Here is a 15,120-nt window from a genome sequence, read left to right on the forward strand (position 1 = left end):
TCACCTTCCCTCATGGTCTCTGTTCTAATCGGAAAGGAGAATTAATTGTTAATGAATGAATTATTATCTTCCATAAGTATTTGATGAAATTTAATATTTATTTCTTAATAACTTAAATTGATTTTAAGTTCAATTATTTTTTAAATGTTAATTTAAGACTTATTAATTATTCTTTACTGATATTGTTTCTTAAAGTAAACTTAAAATTTATTTTAAACTATTGGATTTACATATTTACTCTTATTATTTTGATTAATATTTATCTTAATTGATTTTAAGTCATATTAATTTTCATTCTTTTTACACAATAAATTATCTATTTTGACTTAATACTTAAAATTAAAAATAACTTTAATTGATAATATTAAGTTAAGCTATTTAATAATTTAAATTAAGGTATTAAGTCATTTAATTAATTTATCAAATTTATTAATTGAAAAGTATGAAGAGAATATATATATATATATATATATATATATATATATATATATATATATAAATTAAAAAATTAAATATTTTTAAATTATTTAATTTTTATATAAAAAATAAACTAAATAAGTTTTAAGGAGCAAATAAAAATAAGTTAATAATTTTAAATTTATTTATTTATTTTTTAAATAGCATGTTTTTCAGTTATTGACTTATTTCTCAATAAATTCATAATACGTCTATTTTCATTATTATGTTTTTAGTAGACGAATTTTAGAGAAAGCGGGAGAATAAAGAAAGAGGCCCTCGCTATACTCGTGATTTGCAGACGACACGTATGCATCTATTCACCCTTGCTTAAAATTCGATTCTCATTCTCACTGTATATCGCACTTGGTACATGCCATGATCTTCAAGCCTTCCTTCGATTCTGAGCGCAACTCCAACCTCTAGTCAACTCTTTCACTGCTACCATGGAGTATCGTTGTAAGGGATTCGGAGATGAATTTACAGAGGTTTTCAAGAGAGAGATGGGTTTTTCTCGGCCACGATGCTTCCCTCGCCGAATATCTGCCTCTGAGGTCTTCACTCTTTGTTTCCTTCTCCATCTAATCTCTCCTTCTTCTTTTTTTCTCTGTCAGATTTCTCAATTTTCATTTGGTTGAGTTTGTCTTTTAGGATTGCAGTTGATGTTCACTGTAAATTTGATCGCTTATGAGTTATTAAGGATTCAAGTTCTCATGGGTTTTTAAATTTTGATACTTATGGTTCTGTGTCATAGGGCTTTGATTGATTTTCTACTAGTATGAATGTGTATTTCTTAAACCCTTTGAAATGGTTTGGCTTTCAGTTGGAAATTGAATCATTGGTTGGTTTGTCTACCAACATCGGTATCCGCCTTTTAACTTCGATTAAATGATCGATTATAGTATTCTGTTTTCAGTTCTCAATGCCCTGATCCAAGTTTTTTCTTTTTTCTTTTTTGGTAAATCAGACCATTCCTCTTTCCAGGCGCATCTATTGTCCTTAGCCAAATTTATGAATGTAATAGAAACCCATTATGGAATAACTTATGCTTGATTTGATTGCTTAGGAAACAAATTGCAACGAGAAAACTTGGAGAAATTTTGATTGGATTATAGGAAAGTCTTTGTTTTCATGGAAAAAAAAATCTGGAAAAGAGATTATCCAGGCTGTTGGCGAGGTTGCATAATGTTGGGGGTGTAACAATGTTGCTATTAAGCCCGAAGATGAGTCAACCAAATGATGGTGATGCCAATTTCCATAAGAGACTTGACGTACACTTACTCTGGATACTAATTGGGCTTTAGATGAGATGGTCAAAGTTTGATCCAATACATAATATTGTGAAAGTGTTTCATTGAAGGATTCATGGAACATGGAGTCCAAATTTTGATCACTCCAGCCTAAAATTCAAAAGGAAGTCTCTTTGCATCATTTTGAAGGATTTGACATACACCTATATTTGTACGTTTAAAAGGCACAACTTTAATCTTACAGTTTCTTTGAGTTATGCTACACCTTCCAGCCAGCTTCTCAGGTATCTTCTCCAAATAGCCACATTGTATTAGTGCCCTTGATTTTGACCAGGGATGCAATTCAGAGGATCAATATTTTTCCTTATCCAATTCGAGGAGCTACTGTCCCTGAATACCAAATGAAGCCTTCATGTAGTTAACTTGTGTTCAAGGTTTGATACAATATATACAATTCTCTCTGCAAAACTCATGAAATGAAACCCATGAGGAAACCTAATTTTTGTTTTGTATTCAAAAACGTGGTTGCATTAGGACTTCAAAGTTTATCTTTTAGTTCTCAAATTTAATAAGCAGAAACTAATTTTATTCCAATCTAGGTTAAAGTCTGAATACAATTGAGATACAGATGAGCTACTGGAAATGATTGATTTGCCTTATGTTAGTCTTTTTTTACATTTTCTTTTTTTGTACAGGGCCTGGTGAAGAGAATCACTCTACATGGGAAGTTAAATGGTCACAAGGAATGTGTGAATACGGTAGAATTCAACTCTACCGGTGATGTCCTTGTGTCAGGTTCTGATGACAGACAAGTTATATTTTGGGATTGGGCTGCTAAAAGTAAAACCTTTTCCTATCCTTCTGGCCATCTAGACAACATATTCCAGGCCAGAATAATGCCATTCACTGATGACCGGAAGATAGTAACTTCTTCCTGTGATGGCCAGGTGAACTTGCATCCAAAATCTGCCACTCTTTTGTATGCCTTTTTCAACATTGTCTCTTTTCTACTTATGAAGATAGGGGTGCAATCCATGTGCTGATTCAGAGATTACATTACATTTTTGACATTTTAATTACTTTGGTTTGCTAAAAGGGTTGTTTCTTGTTAACAAAAATACTTGCCTAAATTTTTATTTATTTATCAATATTTGGGTGCAACACATGTACACTAATTAACTTGAGAACTTTAGTTAACCAAAGTTCTAATACCTTGTTAAGCTACTAATATCTTAAAAGCTTAAGCTGCTAGAATATGAGTCCACAATGTATACTAGGCTAACAGACCTCATTGATTTTATTTTTTCCTATTTAAGGTATCCAATTTTTTGCTTCTTCCTTACAGATAGTTTTCTAGGAGTTGACCAGTTTAGCAACACAGGTTTAAGTGCACAAACGTTCTTTACTCTGTTTCTCTTAAACTGCCCTGTTTTTATATGATTGTGAACAATCCCTTCTCTTCACAGGTGAGGCTCGGCCTGGTCTTGGAAAATGGCCAAGTTGATACCAGAAGATTGGGGAAGCACCAAGGCCGTGTATACAAGCTTGATATAGAGCCAGGAAGCCCCCACATTTTCTATAGCTGTGGTGAGGATGGTGTTGTTCAACATGTAAGTTAACATCATATGATATTCTCCTTGAGAAATTTGCTTTTATTGCTGTCCAAGTTTCAGATTTCCTTTGTTTTTCAATATTTTGTGTTCCAGTTTGATCTGCGAAGCAATTCTGCTACCAAGCTTTTCTATTGCTCCTCATTCACCGAACTCAACCGGCAGTCTCGGAACAACATATCGTTGAATGCCATTGTGATTGACCCAAGAAATCCGAACTATTTTGCTGTAGGAGGTTCTGATGAATATGCACGTGTCTATGACATAAGAAAACACCAATGTGATTCATCAAATAACCTAGATGGACCCGTGAACACATTTTGCCCCCATCACCTTGTTGGGGCTGATGTTTACATTACAGGATTGGCTTACTCTAACACAAGTGAACTGCTTGTTTCTTACAACGATGAGCTCATCTATCTGTTTCAGAAGAACATGGGAATGGGTCCGACCCCATTGTCTGTCCCACCTGAAGAGTTGCAGAAATTAGAAAAGCCACAAGTTTATTTGGGGCATAGAAATTCACAAACAGTGAAAAGTGTGAGTTTTTTTGGCCCCACTGATGATTATGTCTTGAGTGGGTCTGACTGTGGCCATATATTTGTCTGGAAGAAGAAGGGAGCTAAACTTGTGCGTTTAACGGCGGGCGATCAGCAAATTGTAAACCATCTTGAGCCCCATCCTTATATGCCTATTTTTGCTTCTTGTGGAATAGAAAACAGTATAAAGCTCTGGATTCCTATGGCAGATGGCAGTCTTCCTCTGCCTGATGATGCAGAAAAGGTACTGTCTCAAGCTGCTATTTTCCCTTTTTGGTGGGAGAAAAGAAAACTCATTTACCATTTTATGTCTACTAATAGATGCTACCCTTTTTCCATGTTTATTATCATTAATTTTTTGGGTTGTTTATGAGCAGATTATGGAGTCCAATAGGCAGGGCAGAGAGGACCATTCACTGATAACACTTACCCCTGATGTTATCATGCATGTTTTGCGCCTTCAGAGAAGGCAAAATGCTGCTTACATTGAAAGGAGATATGATAGAGCTGATATCGAAAATGATGAAGAAGATGAAGGAGAGGCATATCTTTTGGGATTTTCAGATGGAGAAGCCTCTTCAGAAGAGGGGTTTACAGGTAATACTGCAGAGTGCAACATTAGCTAGAGCTGTGTACATCTATCTGTTTATATATATTTTTTCCTTCCTACTACCAGTAAGCAAATTTTTGTTTTATTTTTCCTACTTCTTCCTGAAATACTGTGTACTAAAAATAATGTGCAAGACTTACAAACTCTCCTGGTGTCCTGCCTTCCCCTCTTTTCTAAGTCTTTCCAGGGCACATGGATGGCCTGAGTTGTTAACTATTTTGCTAGGTTGTTAATTAGCCTATTGAATCCTATGAATAACGAAAATGGTGGAGTAGATTATATTTTCAGCTGTGGTGTCTGATTTTACTCTAGATTTTTCTGGGAGTTTTTAGAGGTTAAAATAGCTGAGACTGTTGATGGATTCAGTAAAATTACATTGGAGTTTTCCCCCTTCTACAAATTCATTAAGCTATCCAAGACACGATTACCTCAATCTTTTGTCCTATAACAGTAGTTGCATCTGGAATCTCGTTTCTAGCTCTTACCTAGTTTGGTTCAACCCCTTTTTTGCCTCATGACAATCGGGAATACCTTGCTAGCGAAGTAAGTAAGAAAAGTAGAAATTGTTTTCACCCGTTTTAAAAAACAAAAGAAAAACGGTCTAAATTTTAAAAAAATTTATTTGGTAAATAGGTTCAAAATTTGAATTCTTCAACAAATCTTCTAATTTTTAATAATAATTTGAAATTCAAGAAATCAATTGAATCAATTGCTCATTCTATCAAATTACTTTACAATATTATGTATATAATTGAGTATTAAATTTGTGGATGTAATGAAAGACTCGATTCATTTACATGTTTAAAAAAATTAAAATTTATTATTTTTAAATTCATTTTAAATATAATATTGATAACAATTATTATTATTATTTATTTTTAATAAAAAAACTTAATTTTATTTTATTATAATATTATCATTCATATTTCACTCAAAAGTTTTTAATTTTTAATTTATTCATAATCACAAAACTACATTTTTTATGCCTTAAATTAAATTTAATCAAATTTACAATATTATATTTTTTAACTACTAAATTCTCATAATCAATATTATATTTAATGGACTAAGTTTTTTTTTTTTCCTTTTAATTTTATCAAATAATTAAATTTAATTTAATGCTAAAAATTTTAGCGCTCACACTTTAATAAGATAAATAAAATAATTAATTTTCAATCTACCTGCCCAAACTCATCTCCTAAAATACAGTTTTTTGGATTAATTAAATTAAATTAAAAGAAATTCCCAAACTAATTCATATAGTTGTGTAATTAACACGTCACTTAAACTTTGGATAGATGTAATTTTTAATAAAATTATTTTCTAAAATATTTGTATTTTACGTATATAAAAAATATTAAATCTGAAATTATTTTCTTAAAAATTGTTGGGTAGTGCATGTCAATTTAAATATGAATAAACAGACCTCAAATTTAGATTCGAATTGGTACATAATCCATTAATATTTTATTTCAAATCTGAATTATTAACAAATCCAATATGCTATTTCAATAATTCCTTATATGAGAAGGGTATTATTGCCACTCCAAAGATGGGGCATCACTCGACAGTTGCATATTTTTTAATTTTTTTTTGAGAATTGTGTTTTACACCCACGTGATTCGAATAATTAATAAAAAGTATTTCAAACATTTTTAATTGATTACAAGGATGTGAAGTAGGAATAGATCAAAATACTCTTATGAATTGAACCCAATATATCACTTCCATAAAATTATCTCTTATTTAATCATTTATTTTATTTTTCATTGTTTTTTTAAATTCTTTTAAAAATAATTAAAAAATCAGTATTATTTTATATTTTTAAATTATAAATAAACAAAAATTATATTAATGATTCAAAAATAATTTTGGAAAATACCTTTAAAAAAAATAATTTAAATGAATTAAAATTATCTTTTATATTTTAAAAGTAAATAATTTAATTATTAAAACACTATTTAAAATAAATATATTTGTTATTTTTTTTTCTTTTATACTAAAAAATGTTTTAAAATATGTGAGAAAAATACATTTGCTGTTTAAAAAAATATTTATTTAAAAAAATGTCGGGCGAAGTTTCAAGCCCAAGTGAGGTAAATCACACTTCTTCCCTTTTTTTTTTTCCGTTGCCGACGCTTTTCAAACTAAAATTCCCGCTCCTCCCTCATTTTCAAAATGTTTCTTGTGGCATGTACAGACTAATGGAATCAGATCTCTCCATCATCGAAATCGCTGGCGAAGACGATTCGCTTCTGCAACAGATTCCGGCCAATGAAATTGCGGCCGTCAACACCAGCAATTACTTCTCCTGCTCCCCTCTCCAGATTTTCAGACCTCAGCGATCTGCGGAAGCTTCTCGCCTCCGTCCCACCGGTTAGGGTTTCTAACTTTTGCATTCTTCACTTTTTTGAATTCTCTGATTTGAAATTTTTGGTTATTATTTTTATTTTTTTGAATGATTCAATTTGTTTTCGCAGATTGTGTTCTCATCAATCTCTTCTTTCAGGGTTTGTTTTTTTCCATTTGAATGATGCAATTAGTTTTGTGTTCTTCAATTTCTTCTTGAATTTATTGTACATTTTAATTGATTTTGTTTTCTAAGCAATTGTGTCTGTCCGATTTGAATGTGTTGGTGCTTTTACCTAGCATTTGTTTTTTTGCTCATCTTTTAATTAATTTGGTTTTCTAGGGGATGATTTCTGTTTTGTTTGAGTGAATTGATTACTTCTGCTCAGATTGTGGACTGCAATTAGTGATTGTTTTAATTGGTTTGCTTCTCTAGGTTGTTTTATATATATATATATATATTTATTTATTTATTATTTTTTATAATATTACTTCCACTCAAATTATGCTTTTATCAATTTATTCCTCTTTCCTTCCTCCTGTTGTGCTCGAAATTTTTGAAGTTTTCAATAAATGATTCAGTGTTCTAGGTTTTCGGGTTTTTTTTTTGTTTTTAAAATTTGAATGATAAAATTGATTCCGATCAGATTGTCGTTTCATGATCTCTTCTTCCTATTTGAAATCATGTCTAAAATTTTTTATTGGTTTAATTGATTTAGTTTTCTACAGGTTGGTTTGTTTTCCATTTGAATGAATGAGTTCATTTTATTTAACTAGGCTTAAATAGGATGGGCTCTGGAGGTTATTGATGGATAATAAACATTCTGTTACATGACAGAGGATTTGAAGAGTAATTGGGATGCAGATAAACCTACTTGTTCATCACCCGGAGATGGGTCCAACAAAGAGAATGTAAATGAGAACAAATTTGGAGTTCCAAAACTTTGTGTAGAACCACAGCAAATGAAGAAGAGGAAAAAGGGGGGAGGATACAACTTGCGTCAAAGCTTAGCATGGGACCGAGCTTTCTTTACAGAAGAAGGTTTTCTTAATTTTCTAATTAGCTTTATTAATATTGTATTGCTCAATGTTGTTGGAAAATGAAGCTTAGAGGATAAATGTGTTTGTTATCTTTTTCTTTGTTTTTTTGATAGGTGTTTTGAATCCCTTAGAGTTATCTGTGGTTAGTGGAAATTTTGATAAGTTTAGCGGGGAGGCATTGTCGGTTATCAATGAAGAAGCGACAAAGTCTGTGTCTGATGATCTGGACTACCCCAATGATTCAGAAGAGTTGCAAGCACTTGAAGGAAAATTATTCAAAGAATTACCAGTAAGTACGTCAAATGGAGGTAAAAGCATTGGTGGTTGTACCCAGCCAAAGCAAGATTCATCCACTTGTGACAATGAAGCTCCTGCTCGTGCGGTAAGTTCTTTATAAAGTGTATACAATTTATTCCAGATAAGATGGTCCAAATTATGCCACTCCAACATATAATGAACTTGTGAGAAATTGTGGTTCTGTTTTTATGTGCTTCTCAGGTTAGGAGGAAGGTGCTTTCAGTCCATGACGCCAATAGAAGTGGGTCTAAGCGTGGTGGTTTTTCTCGGCCATTGTCATCAGCTTCATATCCTTCACATTAAGTGTCATAAAAAGATTGAAGATTTTACTGTCTCAAAATGTTATTTGAATTTGTCTGTCTGCTTTCATCTTTTGGGATTTGAAGGAGCGCAAGCCTTAACTTTTTGTACTCAGAAAAGGCAAGCAAATGCAAATACAAAAGTCGTATCAAGAGATGCAAAGCTTCCTAAAATACCAGTTTCAAAGCCAGCTCCCTGTTTGCTTAACACGACTAATAAAAGTGCGTCACTGAGCACAAGTCACTTGAAGCGTAATCATATTGCTCAGCCCGGTAATCTTTGTTCTTGGATTTTGATGAGCTTTGAAGTAAAATTTTGTCAAATATTTTGTATCTTCATGAGATGAAATTTGTCTCTGAAATGTAATTAAATTGACCAACTAGGTTATCTTAGAAAAATTTCAACTTTAAATGATGTAAATAAGCTTATCATCTAAGAGGAAATTAATGTTCATTATGTAATCTATATTCTTTTCTTTTTCTCATTCAGGATCTACTGTTCCAAAAAGTGCCGGATTAAAAGGCTCCTCAAGTAAATTCATAAGTGCCCAAAATAATGCAAAACTTCGTCCTGATTGCGCATCTTTTTCTGTTAAATCTTCTGTTCTGCATGCTAGGAGAAATGTGGTGAGAAATTAGCTTATTTCAATTGATAGTCCATGCAAATCAATGCAGTTAAACCTGCTTATAATAACATTTTTCCCATTATTAACTAGGAAATTTTTGTATGCTGTGATTTAGGTGCCAACTCCACAGGCTAACCCACCGTTGGAAATAAATTCATCAGGCAATTTGCAGCCTCAGTCAGTTACCAAAGTCAATAGTAGTTTAAAGGTGATTCCAGATATAAAACTTCCAGCTGTTTCAGCCAACAGAGAGCATCCATCAATTGCAGGCTACAGTGGATCCAACAAAACTGCAGTTTCTCTCCCTCAAAATGCTCGACACATTGGTGGGAATCTGCAATATGCTCAACCCCAGACAACAAAACCATCAGGTTTGCGGATGCCATCACCATCACTGGGATTATTTAGTCAGGTATGTCACTGAATTAGATTCCATCAATTGTTTTATTAGATGCATTCATCAGGATTTCTTTTTTTCATGTATTTTGAAGCATAAACTGATGTCTTGATTTGCAGCCAAAAGCTTCTGCATCACAGAGAAATCAAATATGCAACCTTCTGAAGTCCAGTGTTCCTAACTATCAGAAATTTCATGCCTCAAATTCCATTCATGCACCAAGGCCCCTTCATGAATCAGGGAAAATTTCCAGGGTGGTCAATGACATCCAAACTGGAGATATTACAGCCTTAACCTTGAGTGCAAGATGCTCCATTTCATCCGCTGCTAAACCTGTTTTGCCAGAAACTGTGAAGTTGAACGTTGAAGTAGATAATTTCAACAAGTCAGAACTGAAGTTCCCGTGTGCTCCTAAGAGCTCTGAAGTGATAAAGAACAGCATTCTTGATTGTGTCGACAAAAAGTATCATGAACATGCAGAACCACAGAACTTTGAGATCCCACGCAAGGAGGATTCTGAATTGCAGATTAATGACCATAAATTGCTTTTACAAAGTGCATCCTCCAAAATGGAAAATTCCCATACTTCATCCCAACAGAACCTTGCGGTGCAAGTTAAAGGTGTTTGTGGAACAGATGGTATTACCGAGCACCAATTTGTAGAAGAAAAACAAGACAATATGTCAGTTACAAATCAGCATGACACTTCTGAATCAGAGTCCAGAGATACCATTAATTGTAGTAAACCTAGTACTTCAGTAGTGAGTGATGGTCAGTTAGTCAATATGTTTGATGCTAGAGAACAATCTGGGGAACAAGTCAATCTTACAAAGTGTTGCACCCATGAGCCTGATCTAATTTCTCTTGTAGAGAATAAAAAACAAAGGGCTAATGATGACATTTTATTCAAGAAGAGTTTTTTTGAAGAGTCACGGAATTATGTTAATGGGAATATTGTGGATCCAAAGGTCCAAGACTCTAGTACAAGCACATTGGAAAGTTGTCAACATCCATCTCAATGCACAAAGAAATCAGGCAAAGATGCTATTGGGGCGGATGAGATGATCAACAAATCACATGAACAAGATGCACTGATGCCGTGCTCAAATGGGAATCTATTAGTTGAAAGCTGCAGAAAGAACCTGAGTACTTGTAGTCGATATTTGATGATTGCTGATGATGTACATGAACAATCTGGAGAACAAGAGCCTCAAAATCCTATAGTTGAGCTGTCCCATGCAGAGGATGCACCAGCAGTTTCTGTAGAGGTCAAGCCATCATTTGAAAATTACAAGTGTGTTATTGATACACCATTAATGCATGAAGTTAAGTTTAATGGTGAAGTCACTTCTATGGAATTTGATTCATCTTTGAGGGTAAGCAATGATCAAACTACATTTGAAGTAACTACCCTCAATTCTATCATCACCAATTTTCATCCAGAAAGTAGAGACTCAAGTGGGAGTGAATTAGAAGATCCTCATTCTACATCCCTATTTAGCCCTGCAGTGCATGTTGAAAGTGTTTGTGGGACAGAAAAGATGGTTGAGTACCAACACATGGAGGAAACAGAATATAAATCACCAGTTAAGAATCAAGCTGTCATTACAAAGGCACAATGTGGAGATACCATTGATGGTAGTAACCAAGTTGCTTCAGTGTTGCAGAATAATTGGTTGAGCTGCATGCATGTTGTCAATGGACCTTCTGAAGAACAGGCCCAGTTGATAAAGTGTTGCACCTCTGAAGCTGATCAGATTTCTAACAATGAAAATCAGAAGCTACAGACAGAAGATAGCACTTCATCTGAGTCATCTCAGAAATATGAAAGGTGTGTCACAGATGTTGGTCCAAAAATCTGTGGTTACAATGGAAGTGAACTTGAAAGTTCTGATGGTCCTTCTCAACTTAAATATATAGTTCAAGGGGAAGAAGAGGGTTCTAGAATAGATAGCACAACTAAGAAATTAAATGAGGGGGATGCAGGAGGGCATACCATAGGTAGTGATCTATTAGTTGAAAGGTGCAGAAGTAACCTCAGTTCAGCAGTGCAAAATCTATATGTTGTGGGTTCTGATCTTATAAATGAACAATCTGGAGAGCAAGTAAAACTTCAAATTCCCTGCCTTGTAGTCGAACAAAGTTCCCAAGATAAACATGGATTATGTCCGAATAATTACTCATTACTTTCGAATGGCACCTCTTCCAATGAGCCTTGGGAAGAAAATGTCTCTGAAAGTTCTGATTATGTTGTTCCAGAACAAAGTCATCTGCAGGAAAGTGTATTAGAGATTTCCACTACTGTTGTTCAGCTACCACTTGGAATACCTGATGGTTTTGATGTTGGCAAGATGGCCAAAAACTTGAATGCAGAGGAAGCACTGCCAGATTCTGGAGATTTCAAGTCCTCACTTGAAGGCCATGAATATCCTACTGATACACAGTTCAGGCCTGGCATAGAGCTCAACAGTCAAGCCACTTCTTTGGAATCTGATTCATCTCTGAAGCAGGGCAAGGAACAGTCTACAGATGCAGTTACTAATTGCAGTTTTCAAGTATTTCATTCTTCAAGCAATGAATCAGGTTTATCACTTCAACATGTTCAATCATTGCCGAGTGGAAGTATTCAACATTGTATGGAGCTCAATGGATTGAAGAGCTGTACCTTGCTGGAGGAAGCAGCAACTAAAATCTGTCAAGACAGTAACAGTGCCAGCAGTAAACTACAGCATCAGTTGGATGATACTATGTGCTCCACAGAAAAGTACATGAACTCTTATTCAGCACATCCCTTTTTTCTTTAAAGAAAGTTTCCTTTGTTTTTGATGCTTTAAAAAGTAGAGATACAAGCTTCAATCTGTGTCTTTGATGGCAGCAAGAAGTCTGAGAATGATATGAAAAGAGATGCTCCTGTAAAAAAGCCTCCACTTGGTGCTGTTCCATTCTCTGATGAATGGTTAACTGCTATTGAAGCTGCGGGAGAGGTACTTTGGATTCTTTTAGAAACAATAGAAAATACTTTTTACATATATGGATGCCAAACTAATCATTGTTGCCTGGCATCACCTTGAGTACACTTACACATACACATACAACTTGCGTCTGTTTAGTATACTATTTGTGCAATCGTTTGTGTGCAAATCTTGAAAAAAATGGGTGGTAGAACTACAAGTGCCACTTAATCAGCTTGAGCCTTACACAAGTGTTGTACACCCTCAAACCAAAACACACTTTGATCGTTTGGTTAGAAATCCAAACTGAAACCCAACGAATTTCAGAACACCTTGGACACATGATGGTTCAGGCCTAGAATTGCTGTTCCAAGTAGCATCTCATTGATTCATGCCCTTTGCTAAGCACTCATTAACGGCTACCTTTTATCTTGTTTGAACTTACTCATGGTAACTTTCACTTGTTTGAAATGGCAAATTATTCTCAATTTCTGTCTTGAAGCTTGACATCTGCCATCTTACAATGTGATTTCTGCAGGAAATTTTAACCCTGAAGTCTGGTGCCGTACAAAATTCACCCCCTGACAAGTCTCAGCCTGAACCAAGTCCATGGTCCCCGGTATGGCCCTTCTTGAACTGCCCTTTTTCATTGTTCATGTTAAATGCAATTGTAGTTGCAGCATCATGTGGATCTAAATTTACTAATTATTCACAATAAATGTAACATCTAAATTCACAAATGGATAAAATCAGTCAAAACTCTAAATGAAACATAATGTGCTAAAAATACAGACAGATTTCGACTTTCTTCTAGGTATCCATTTATCTTGCGTGATTTAATATTTAGGATTGAGAACCATGTCCGGGAAAGATCTCTTGCATTATTCATTCATGTGAATAAAATTCAATTTATTTTCATTGTTCAAAGAGGGTTAATTGAAGCTAATTTGATTTTCTATGGCTTTGGATTTTAAATGTTTAAAAGTAACTCAAGTCTCTCCCAAATCATGGGTTTTGTCCTTAATTATCCAATTTGTCCCACATAGATATTATCTATTTTGGACCATTGGCATAGTTAAATGAGGCCCTTACATACATGGTGCTTGTAACTTCCCTTAATCGATCCTTGTAAATAGATTGTAGGGCCATTGAAACAACATACGCCCATTGCAGAGTCGACAAACAGGATCCCATATTAGGATCTGTAATCTGCTTTGGTACTAATTGTAATGAATCGTTTATTCTTATGCAAATATTGTTCGCTATAAGTCCACTAGGACTGTTGGGCCTTTATGATTTAAAAATGTGTTTATGTAATTAAGAGAAACTTACAACATATATAATTTCAAGAATTTTTTTCTGTCACCAATGTGAGATATTACATTTTCTCGTTTCTAAACCTTATCAGTGTCTCCTAGTATATTGCTTTTATGATGCATCACTTCTATGGTCTCAAAACCACGAACTCCTATTATATTCCCTTGAAGCAAGAACAAAAGAGTAGAACTTGTATCCCAATTTCAGTCTTTAAGAGGGTTGTCTTTGGCAAGCAACCTTTAATAGCACACATCTACCACTGCACATAGTATTCATGGAAAAGTTAAGACATACAATTAAAATCAAATTCATGAAAGTATTGAAAGATTAGGAACATTGTGATAATGACATGGTGACAGGTGGATCTCATCACTCTCTTTTAAGCTTTGTTAATATTTTGGTTTACCCTTTATAGGTTCCAAGACTATTATATAAGATTGTTTAGCATTAACCCTAAGCACTAAAGTTATTATAAAATATAATTTAATTTACGCTAACAAAATGTTGATAGACCTCCACCCAATGTGAGGGAGAGCCTTGTTGCATTTGGACCTTGCTCTCATTTTGTTGGGACACTATGTCCCAAGGTTCTTGAAATGAACTCTTGACAAAAAATGTGATTTGTAGACCTGTTCTGTTTCATTTTCTTTACATCATGGATTGCAAGTAAACCTACATGACAATACATGCTAAAAATTCTAGACATTCTATTTCTTATATTAGTAGCTACTGCATAGTTCCCTCCATGCTTAAGTGACACAAAAGGAATTAAATCCCATAATTTTCAAAATGGGCTAGTAATGAATGCAATAATTATATGCTAGTTTTAAGTTTGATGATCTAACATATTCAACTGCTATGGCTTTCGCAGGTGAAGAAGAAGGTTAATCAAGAGATAGGACCGTTTGACTGTACAAAAAAGCTCACCAGTATTCCACCAGCTAATTCCAATTGACTGGACTAGGATTTCAGCCTAACCATTCTTTTAGTAATTGACAAATGTTAACCGCTCTTGAAACTATGTTCCACTTCTCTCGAAGTAACTCTTTTAACTGTAAAATTTGCATGGCCGATCCTCCGGCCCTTAAACTGATAATTGAGAAAAAGGGAAAGCAAACTGTGCTCTACTTTCTAAGTAATCATCGGGCAGCTTGACTGCCTGAGGATGGCGATGTTTGTCGTGATTGATGCACTTCGTGGGGCAGTAATCTAGACTTAGGCTGACACGTTATGGTAGTCTAGGCCAAATTTATCAGATTTAACAGTATCATCTGGGCTTTCATGCCCATTTCCGGACCCAACAACAGCTCCTCTGGGTAAAGACGGACCTTTGCGGACTCACTACGTAAGTTTCTGGGCCGAGCTTAACGCATTGAAT

The 15,120-nt window shown here is 34.3% G+C and overlaps 2 protein-coding genes across 2 annotated transcripts; both read left to right on the plus strand.

The window, feature by feature from the left end:
- Nucleotides 1-676: 676 nt before the first annotated feature.
- On the plus strand, nt 677-4,752 carry LOC100253665 (uncharacterized). The gene is made up of 5 exons (XM_002284812.5): nt 677-1,010; nt 2,402-2,653; nt 3,173-3,316; nt 3,413-4,099; nt 4,233-4,752. Exons 1-5 carry the CDS (start codon nt 903-905, stop codon nt 4,479-4,481), a joined length of 1,440 nt encoding a protein of 479 aa, XP_002284848.1. The 5' UTR covers nt 677-902; the 3' UTR covers nt 4,482-4,752.
- Nucleotides 4,753-6,589: 1,837 nt separating this feature from the next.
- On the plus strand, nt 6,590-14,869 carry LOC100255365 (uncharacterized). Its single transcript, XM_059737431.1, has 11 exons — nt 6,590-6,841; nt 7,653-7,856; nt 7,969-8,237; nt 8,354-8,438; nt 8,563-8,724; nt 8,942-9,078; nt 9,193-9,489; nt 9,594-12,238; nt 12,350-12,458; nt 12,964-13,044; nt 14,614-14,869. Exons 1-11 carry the CDS (start codon nt 6,658-6,660, stop codon nt 14,695-14,697), a joined length of 4,257 nt encoding a protein of 1,418 aa, XP_059593414.1. The 5' UTR covers nt 6,590-6,657; the 3' UTR covers nt 14,698-14,869.
- Nucleotides 14,870-15,120: the final 251 nt, after the last annotated feature.

The sequence above is a fragment of the Vitis vinifera genome, chromosome 6 (genome assembly GCF_030704535.1).
Source record: "Vitis vinifera cultivar Pinot Noir 40024 chromosome 6, ASM3070453v1".
NCBI classification, from domain to species: domain Eukaryota; kingdom Viridiplantae; phylum Streptophyta; class Magnoliopsida; order Vitales; family Vitaceae; genus Vitis; species Vitis vinifera.

Coding starts and splice junctions, on each gene's coding strand:
- LOC100253665 (XM_002284812.5), top strand. CDS start 903: ATGGAGTATCGTTGTAAGGGATTCGGAGATGAATTTACAGAGGTTTTC. Junction 3,317..3,412: donor AGGATGGTGTTGTTCAACAT/GTAAGTTAACAT, acceptor TTTGTGTTCCAG/TTTGATCTGCGAAGCAATTC. Junction 4,100..4,232: donor TGCCTGATGATGCAGAAAAG/GTACTGTCTCAA, acceptor GTTTATGAGCAG/ATTATGGAGTCCAATAGGCA.
- LOC100255365 (XM_059737431.1), top strand. CDS start 6,658: ATGTACAGACTAATGGAATCAGATCTCTCCATCATCGAAATCGCTGGC. Junction 6,842..7,652: donor TTCTCGCCTCCGTCCCACCG/GTTAGGGTTTCT, acceptor GTTACATGACAG/AGGATTTGAAGAGTAATTGG. Junction 8,238..8,353: donor ATGAAGCTCCTGCTCGTGCG/GTAAGTTCTTTA, acceptor TGTGCTTCTCAG/GTTAGGAGGAAGGTGCTTTC.